The sequence below is a fragment of the Pelobates fuscus genome, chromosome 3, assembly GCF_036172605.1.
Source record: "Pelobates fuscus isolate aPelFus1 chromosome 3, aPelFus1.pri, whole genome shotgun sequence".
NCBI lineage: Eukaryota > Metazoa > Chordata > Amphibia > Anura > Pelobatidae > Pelobates > Pelobates fuscus.
In genome coordinates, this window is record NC_086319.1 from 39,965,365 (window position 1) to 39,975,584 (window position 10,220).

General features: G+C 38.8%; 1 protein-coding gene across 1 annotated transcript in view; it reads left to right on the top strand.

Moving 5' to 3' along the window:
- The window catches only part of ARID2 (AT-rich interaction domain 2), an 87,669-nt gene that overhangs the window by 36,384 nt on the left and 41,065 nt on the right, over positions 1-10,220 (top strand). The window contains exons 4-5 of the mRNA XM_063446947.1: positions 2,242-2,375; positions 5,686-5,904. Of these exons, the coding sequence (XP_063303017.1) occupies positions 2,242-2,375; positions 5,686-5,904 (353 nt within the window). The remainder of the gene's footprint in view (positions 1-2,241; positions 2,376-5,685; positions 5,905-10,220) is intronic.

Sequence of the window (10,220 nt, forward strand, 5' to 3'; positions counted from 1 at the left end):
CTAAAAAATCTTTGATTCTACACATCTCTTCATTCTGAAAGGACCATTAAAATCACCCAGACCACTTCATCTCAATCATCTGTCATTTTAACCCTGCAACAGAAAATTGCAGTTTTGTAGAAACTGCAATGTTTAGGTTGCTTTGTTAAATACACCACTATTGGTTGTCTTCCTGTCAACCACTAGAGGCGCTTTCTCCTCCAGAACAGAGTGAAAATCGGTGCTGGAATCAAATGCTGCTGATAAATATTCGATTGGAGGTGCGTGGCATTTGACTTTATATGCTTAGTTCCAATTCATTGCTTCTCTATAAGACGTGTAAAGAAGCAAGACAAAATCTGATGTTTGGTTTCATCTACAGGTATTGGTTTCAAAGATTTGTCATGCTCTAGGTATCTAGAGTGTCTTTTACATCAGCGTGCTTTCTGAGCAAATTTGAGGCAGATAATTTAGCAATAAGACTGCAGGAACTATACAACAAAACTGTTTCATTAAGCTAAAGTAGTTTTGGTGACCATAGTGTCCCTGACACAGTAGGCACCCAGACCACTTCAGCTCATTGAGGTGGTCTGGATGCATTGTCCCATGTCCCTTAACCACAGTAGTAATTATTGCAGTTTGAGAAACTGCAATAATTACCTCTGAGGGTTAACTCCTCCTCTACTGGCTGTCAGTCTCACAGTGAAATGTAAACTTTACAGTTTTTTCAAGACCATGCAGGAAGGTGTGATAAGGGTTGTATAAACAAAATAATTTAACCCCTCAATAGCAGAGAATTGAGCAGTAAGACTGTAGGAGCATGATCTATACACCAAAGCTGCTTTGTTAAGCTAAAGTTGTTTTGGTGACTGTAGTGTCCCTTTAAGTTTTATTAAATGCAATAAACTTAATTTAAACCTTAAATTAATATTTGATGAGTTATCCTTTGTAGGTTGAAATTTTCACTTGCTTCCCAAGGATGAAGTGTCACTGCCAAGATACATGATGGCACGGCAAAGGATAATTTTTTTTTTCTAACACTGTAAATTGTGTATTTAATGTATAAGCAAAAGTGCAGTAGCGATGAGTGTCAAGTTTCCTCTGTGTTCTTTGGGACGCAATCCGAGTGTTTGGATCACAGTTATATATGAGGATTGGAGTGTGTGATTATTGACGTTAAAGGACCAATATAGGCACCCAGACTACTTCAGCTCAATGAAGTGGTCTGGGTGCCAAGTCCCCCTAGTTTTAACCCTGCAGCTGAAAATGTTTACACTGAGGGTTAATTCAGCCTCTAGTGGCAGTCTTCCTGACAGTGTAGATCGCGGAAGTGCCTTTAGTGGCTGAGTAAATCACACTTATTTGAAGTTGGACATCCTCACGGACCTCAAGCGTCAAAAAAGATCCCCATAGGAAAGCATTGAGTAATGCTTTCCTATGGGCGGGTTTGAATGTGCACGTGCCTCTGGCCGCACATGCGCTTTCGTCTCCACTAGGTAGCTGATGTCGATGGAGGATGAGAGGTCACCAACTCCGAGGGAGCCCAGCGCTGGATTACGGTAAGCAAATAAATGGTTAATTAACCATTTATTTTCCGCGGAACGGGCCAACTAGGGCTTCATAGCGTTAGAAATTCATATTTGTATTCCTAACGCTATAGTGTTCTTTTAATAGTATACACAGGGTGGTGATATAATTGAACACTTCCTTCAGAGGAAGGTGGTTTATATTTCAAACACAATATATTGGTTTACTGCATTTAAAAAAAAGATTTATTATTTGTTGAGCTGATCTCATTTCTGATCTGTAGGCTTATAAAAAGAATCTGTCTTTTATTATTTTCTCTATCCATGATGCCCTTTGTCCAGATATTTATTTGTATGTGTTCTTGTGCTGTTTTTTTTTAAATATATATATATATATATATATATATATATATATATATATATATAATCTAAGGTCTTGTGTTGCTATAGAAGACCTTTCTGTCTATTACATGGGGTTGTACAGTGATTGTGTCCACTAGCAGTATGCAATATATGCCAAATAGTCATAAGGCAGCCTTCCCCTAGTGTATACAGTTAGTCAGGGTGGATGGTTTTATAGGTGTTACGCAGAAAGGGAGGCAGCATAGCAAGGTAAATAAATACTATATGTGTATATATATATATATTGTAAATGTAAATCAAGTATTCATGTAACTCTTTGCAGATATGTAACCATCATTGTAGTTAACACAATATCTGAATTCACGTTTCCTAGGTATTTGGAAAAATATGAAAAAGTACATCATTTTGGGGAAGATGATGATGAAGTCCAACCTGGTAATCCAAAGCCGCAGCTTCCAATTGGTGCAATACCCTGCTCGTACAACTACCAGCAGCATGTTGTACCAGGTAAGTTAACACCTAAAATCTGACAAATGAAATGCCAGGATGGATTATCTCTTGTAGGCCTTTTCACTGTGCTCCTCATCAAAAGCGGAGTTTAACTCACATGACACTATCCTGTATTCAGGTAAATAGTTTAACCCCTTAAGGACGGAGGACGGTTCAGGACCGTCATCGGCATTTTTGCGTTGCCGACCGGTGACGGTCCTGAACCGTCCTAACCGTCCAATGTACTTACCCGATCGCCGTCGTTCCCCCGGCGGCGATCGGCGGTGCTCCCCCGGCGGCGATCGGCGGTGCTCCCGGTGTGGGGAGACTGCCTGCAGCCCAGACAGTCTCCCCATGGCGGTTTAGGACCCCTGTGGCCATGTGATCGCCCAACAGGGCGACCACATGGTCACAATAGGTGTCCTAGTCTCTGCCTGCAGGGGGACTGTCTGTGCTGACAGGCAGTCTCCCTGCAACTGTAAAATCAGTGCAAAATCAAAAAAATATATAAAGTTATAAAAAAAATATTATTATATGTGTATATATATGATATATAGACATATATTATACCTATATAATATATGTCTATATATCATATATATAATGTCATGCTAAGTGTATTTTTATATTAATATGTACATATATTAATATAAAAATACACTTATAATTAATTTACACACGTATATATATAATATATAATAACTATATATATTGTGTATATATATATTATTATAAAATACGAATAATAAATAATTTAAATTAAATTTAAAAAATTAAAAATAATAATAAAAATTAAAAAAAATTATATATCTATACGAAATTTTATTCTAACTGTATTTTGATATTAATATATATATATTTATATCAAAATACACTTAGAATGAAATTGTATATATATCTATGTATATATAAATAAATAAAAAGAATGCGAACTATTCATATGTCCATATACAAAATTACATAAATAATTATATAAATGTACACGTAGACTTCAAATATATAAATATGCATATATATTTAAATTCTACGTGCGTATTTATGTAATATTTTTACATAATTAAGTTATTTTATTGATTGCAATTTAAGGGACCTGCCTGCCAACCCAGGCCGAAAGTACAGAGAATTTAATTTGCTATCACTGTATTTTACCCTGTAACGTTCTACGACACCCTAAAACCTGTACATGGGGGGTACTGTTTTACTCGGGAGACTTCGCTGAATACAAATATTAGTGATTCAAAACAGTAAAACATATCACAGCGATGATATTGTCAGTGAAAGTGACTTTTTTTGCATTTTTCACACACAAACAGCACTTTTACTGATGATATAATTGTTGTGATACATTTTCCAGTTTTTAAACACTAATATTTGTGTTCAGCAAAGTCTCCTGAGTAGAACAGGACCCCCCATGTGCAGGTTTTATAGCGTTTTTGAAAGTTACAGGGTCAAATATATGGGTCAAATATTTTTACATTGAAAATGGCCAGGTTGGTTACGTTGCCTTTGAGAGCGTATGGTAGCCCAGGAATGAGAATTACCCCCATGATGGCATACCATTTGCAAAAGAAGACAACCCAAGGTATTGCAAATGGGGTATGTCCAGTCATTTTTAGTAACCACTTAGTCACAAACACTGGCCAAAATTAGCGTTCAATTTAGTTTTTTACTTTTTTCACACACAAACAAATATGAACGCTAACTTTGGCCAGTGTTTGCGACTAAGTGGCTACTAAAAAAGTCTGGACATACCCCATATTGAATACCCTGGGTTGTCTACTTTTAAAAAAAATATGTACATGTGGGGTGTTATTTAGCAATTTATGACAGATAATAGTGTTACAATGTCACTATTGATACATTTTAAAAATGTATGTTTTGAAACCGCAATATCCTACTTGTACTTATAGCCCTATAACATGCAAAAAAATTGCAAAAAGCATGTAAACACTGGGTATTTTTGAACTCAGGACATCATTTTGAATCTATTTAGCAGTTTTTTTCATTCGCTTTTGTAGATGAGTAAAAGATTTTTCACATAAAATTCAAAAAACGTGTATTTTTTTCAATTTTTCATCATATTTTTTCATTTTTTTAAAATTAAATTACATGAGATTATATAAATAATGGTATGTAAAGAAAGCCCCTTTTGTCCTGAAAAAAACAATATATAATTTGTATGGGAACAGTAAATGAGAGAGCGGAAAATTACAGCTAAACACAAACACCACAAAAGTGTCAAAAAGATGCCTGGTCGCAAATGTACAACATCGCAAAAAAAGTCCGGTCCTTAAGGGGTTAAACTGCCATTTGTTTGTTTACCTCAGTGGAGCAAACCATAGTTGATTTGTTACTGAAATAAGGTGTGCACTTGAAGGGAAGTTAAAATCCTGTTATGTCTGGTTCCTTAATCAGTGCTGCCATGTCGTTCCAGTGATGCCATACCCTCTCCTAGAATCATAACATAGTCTTGTGTTTGGTACAGATCGATGTACATTGAAAGGGTTTAAAAAAAAAAAAAAAAAAAAAACACACATTGTTTATATTTAGCTATTAGAATGTACTGTTGCCTCTGAAGAAACAATTCCTCTCAAAAGTTACCAACACACCTTGCAAAACTACAGTCTAAACTTAGATGGCATTTGTTGTTCCCTCATGCAGGTTTGCTATTGTAAATTGTGCCCTTTCTGAGAAACAACACTGTTTACATTTTGCAGTGCCCACACCTAGTCATTCAGACAGTCACTAGGGACTTCAAAGACAGTCAATGAATCTCTTTGAGTGACAGCATCATAATGCAAAACTTTTTGTTAAAGCCAGACTCTTTATGCATCAAATGTTCCTCTATGAAAAGCATTGGATTCATTGATTCTCATTGACAAGAATTGGATTGGTAGAGCAGTGCAATTGCTCTACATGTGCTGTGTTCTGATTGGGCAACTGTCATTAGGATTGATGAGTTCTGTGAGGACGAATTTAGCTGCTAGGAGGAGACTATTAAAAAGGCAAACTTTTATTTCTGCACCAAAATAAACTTCTAAAAAAAAGGGAAAGAAATAATTCTAGTTAAAAAAAATAAAATAAAAAAATAACCTTTAATTTTTTTTAGTTATTATTTATTTTATCAGTGTTCCTTTAACCCCTTAAGGACACATGACATGTCTGACACGTCATGATTCCCTTTTATTCCAGAAGTTTGGTCCTTAAGGGGTTAAAATGAACTGTATGTCAAAGCAGTATTACCATTTACCTTATGTGTAATGAATACATTTTCCACTCTTGGAGGCTTTTCCCGTTAACAATTTCTTTATCTTCTTTACTATTACAGATTATTTACGACAAAGTTATGGGCTTACCATGGACTTCAATACACCAAATGATTACAACAAACTGGTGCTCTCACTTTTATCTGGACTCCCAAATGAAGTGGACTTTGCAATTAATGTGTGCACGCTTCTGTCCAATGAAAGCAAGCACGTAATGCAGCTTGAGAAGGACCCCAAAATAATCACGTTGTTGCTTGCGAATGCTGGAGTGTTTGATGACAGTGAGTATACATTTGAAAAAAGGCATTTCTGCAAGGTGCTAAACTGTTATTTTCTCAAGTGAATTTATTACTTTTTTACATATGTTATTATTTTTTTTGTGCAAAAACATTGTTGTAGTGGCTTTTAGTGACCAGACATCTAAATTATTCTTCTAGACTCTGATGTAGAGGTTTTGGATTGTAAAGGAAACTGTTTTTTTGTGGTCACATCATTTTTATTTTTTTCCTTCTGTGCTTTTCAGTAATTTCTATTGCTAATATTTACCGGTTTTCAGTAATTATTAATTTTACTATAGATGGTATTAACTTCCATCTAATTATGTCCAGATAAGGCATTAATCTTGCTGCAATAGTGGAGGTTTGAATACAATGTGAGAATTCTTAATATGTTTTCAGCCTTAAAGCGGCACTGTCATGCCGAACTTACCTTAATTTATCGATTCCTCTTCTCTCCCTCTGTCAGGATCGGTTCTTCATTTCTTCCTGTCTGCTTTAGTTTTCTTGAAATCCTAAAACAAAGTAAGGACAACTTTGTCCTATGGAGGTTTCCTACGCTTGACCAGCGGAGGAGAAAAGTGTGCTTTGTTTCCGATGATCAAAGCAATTTTCCCACAGTCTCACCATCTATCAGGAAGCTATCTACCAAAAGGCTGAAAGACCTAAATTGGTCTTTCAACCACATTTACTAATACTTAGTAAAGATTACTTAGCGTTGGTAAATTCTGTCCCTACTCGCTATACCGTGAGTAGGGGCATGTCTAATGAACAGTGAGCAGCCAAAACAAACCCCTAGTTTCCCCCCTCCCGAGCCCCCACCTATGCAGTGCGAGTGGGGGCTATGAAACTGAAGGGAGGGACCTATTGCCCCCTCCGGCTCCAACCCCTGAGCGGCAGGGGGGACCTATTGTCCACCCCCCTCCCCCTGCTATGTAAAATGAGCCCTCTCATTGGTTGGATTTCAAGCCAACCAATCAGAGTGCTGTAACAGGTAAATTTAGAGATTTAACTGTCAGTCTCTTCATTTACCTGTCAGAGCACTCTGATTTGATTGGCTTTAACCAACCGATCAGAGCGCTCTGAGCCTAACTGCAGTGCGTGGGAAGGCTTTATAAGTCCTTCCCCGCCCTGCAGAGCTCATTCTGCACTGTGCCCTCCATGGGTGAAGACTGATTATTATTTAGCGTTGGGTTGTTTTTATTTTTTTGCACTCGTGTTTTTTTTTTTTCTTTCAATTTTTTTTTTTTTTTTTTAAAGTGCAATGGGTGTTATGGGCTTTTATTTGGCCTTTATTGGGGCTGAAAAAGATTTTAGAAAAAAAGACATCAAATGGTAAGTTTAGTTTTTATAGGTATTTAGTTCTCTTGTTCCCCCCTCACTAGGGGTGGTAGGTAGGGGTTTATTAATTTTTTTTATTTTTTTTTTGGGGGGGGGGGGTGTAATCTAGGGCCCCCACCCGCCGCTGGGGGGGAGGACGACAATAGGTCCCCCCACATTTTCATTTAGGGCCCCCACCTGACGCTCAGGGGTGGGGGCCAGGGGGGAAGGACAATAGGTCCTCCCCCCTTTATTGTAATTTAGGGCCCCCACCGCCACTCAGGGGTGGGGGCTGGGGGGAGGACAATATACCCGCCGGTCATGGGTGGCATCCGTGGAAAGACGACGATAAGTCCCCCCTTTATTGTTACTTAGTGCCCTCACCTGTCGCTCCGGGGTGGGGACCAATAGAACCCCTGTTCAGTTTAATAGCCTCACTCACACAGCACAGGTGGGGGCTTTGGGAGGGGGGACAGCTCACTGTTTACTAGACATGCACCTGCTCATGGTATAGCGAGTAGGGGCAAAATTTACTAAAACTAAGTAATCTTTACTTCGTATTTATAAATTTGGCTGAAATCATGGATTAAAGGTGAGAATTGTGGGAAAATTGCTTTGATCACCGGAAACAAAGCAAACTTTGCTCGTCCGCTAGTCAAAGCTGGTCAAGCGTAGGAAACCTCCATAAGACAACGTAGTCCCTACTTATTTTTTTAAAGAAAACTAGAGCAGACAGGAAGAAATGAAGAACAGATCCTGAGGGAGAGAAGAGGAATCGATTAACCCCTTAAGGACACATGACATGTGTGACATGTCATGATTCCCTTTTATTCCAGAAGGTTGGTCCTTAAGGGGTTAAAGAAAGGTTGACATGTGCCGCTTTAAAGATAAAAAAAGTCTAATCTATTGAGCAAGACGGCTTTGCCTGCTTTAATGTTGATCTTGTAAACTTGCCATTCATTTTTAAATCCTGCTTTAGCAAGACACTCCCAATAAAGGAGTGGTTCTGCAGGTGGTGACCACAGACCACTCCTCAGTTCCTATGCTTCCTGGCTGATGTTTTTGTCACTTTTGAATGCTGGCGGTGCTTTCACTCTAGTGTTAGCATGAGACGGAGTCTACAACCCACACAAGTGGCTCAGGTAGTGCAGCTCATCCAGAATGGCACATCAATGCGAGCTGTGGCAAGAAGGTTTGCTGTGTCTGTCAGCGTAGTGTCCAGAGCATGGAGGGCCCGACGTCCACAGGTGGGGTTGTGCTTACAGCCCAACACCGTGCAGGACGTTTGGCATTTGCCAGAGAAAACCAAGATTGACAAATTCGCCACTGGCGCCCTGTGCTCTTCACAGATAAAAGCAGGTTCACACTGAGCACATGTGACAGACGTGACAGAGTCTGGAGACGCCGTGAAGAACGTTCTGCTGCCTGCAACATCCTCCAGCATGACCGGTTTGGTAGTGGGTTAGTAATGGTGTGGGGTGGCATTTCTTTGGGGGGCCGCACAGCCCTCCATGTGCTCGCCAGAGGTAGCCTGACTGCCATTAGCTACCGAGATGAGATCTTCAGACCCCTTGTGAGACCATACGCTGGTGCGGTTGGCCCTGGGTTCCTCCTAATGCAAGACAATGCTAGACCTCATGTGGCTGGAGTGTGTCAGCAGTTCCTGCAAGACGAAGGCATTGATGCTATGGACTGATCCGCCCTTTCCCCAGACCTGAATCCAATTGAGCACATCTGGGACATCATGTCTTGCTCCATCCACCAACGTCACGTTGCACCACAGACTGTCCAGGAGTTGGCAGATGCTTTAGTCCAGGTCTGGGAGGAGATCCCTCAGGAGACCATCCGCCACCTCATCAGAAGCATGCACAGGTGTTGTAGGGAGGTCATACAGGCACGTGGAGGCCACACACACACTACTGAGCCTCATTTTGACTTGTTTTAAGGACATTGCATCAAAGTTGGATAAGCCTGTAGTGTTTTTCCACTTTAATTTTGAGTGTGACTCCAAATCCAGACCTCCATGGGTTGAAAAATTTGATTTCCATTTTTTTATTTTTGTGTGATTTTGTTGTCGGCACATTCAACTATGTAAAGAACAAAGTATTTCAGAAGAATATTTAATTCATTCAGATCTAGGATGTGTTCTTTTTGTGTTCCCTTTATTTTTTTTGAGCAGTGTATTTTTTATTTTATTTTTGCAGCTTTCCAGTACTGTGTCATGCTGGATGCTATACTGTAGTCAGTAACATACAGCTTAAGTTTAAATTCATGGGGAAAAACCAAAACACATGATTCCTACTGTAATATAGAACTTGCTATAAACACGAACATTTTCAGATAACTTAATAAAAAGGGAACATTTTGTTTGAGGAACTTTTTTTTTTTTTTTTTTATAAATAACAGGAGACATGCCAACATTTCTGGTTTTGCATTATGGCTATAGAGCAGAGATGCCGAGCCAGAACTTTTTCTGTGTATGGAAAGTTTGTTTTTGCATACAGTAATCAAAATGATAAAAGCACATGGTTTCTGTATATGGATAGGAAATTTTCTGCATGCAAGATAGCCAAGATTGAAAGCCAAATCTGGACTGCTCTCAGTGCTCAGAATTGTATATAACAAGTAATCCTGCTTCCAAATTACAAGAACAATAATAGTTCTAAGTCTCCTGGTTTTATATTTTCATAAAATTATAGGAAAAGGCACCAGCATTCCTAGTTAAAGATGATGTAGTATTTTTCACAATGTAGCTGCAGGCTGGGGCTACATAATTATATTAATAGGACTTTATGGCTTACGCCTGATAGTCTCCATCAGAGCACACAATTTAAACGTTTGTTCCTCGGGTAGGGTTCATTAGGTGCTCTGTTAATCAGAGTGAAAATTTAAAAGTGCTGATTCTGGAAACTGAATGACGTTCCAAGTGGGGCAAATTCTCTAGACTTAAAGAGTCTGGCAAAATGTTCTGTAAACATTACGAGCCACTCTCTTGTGTCTTA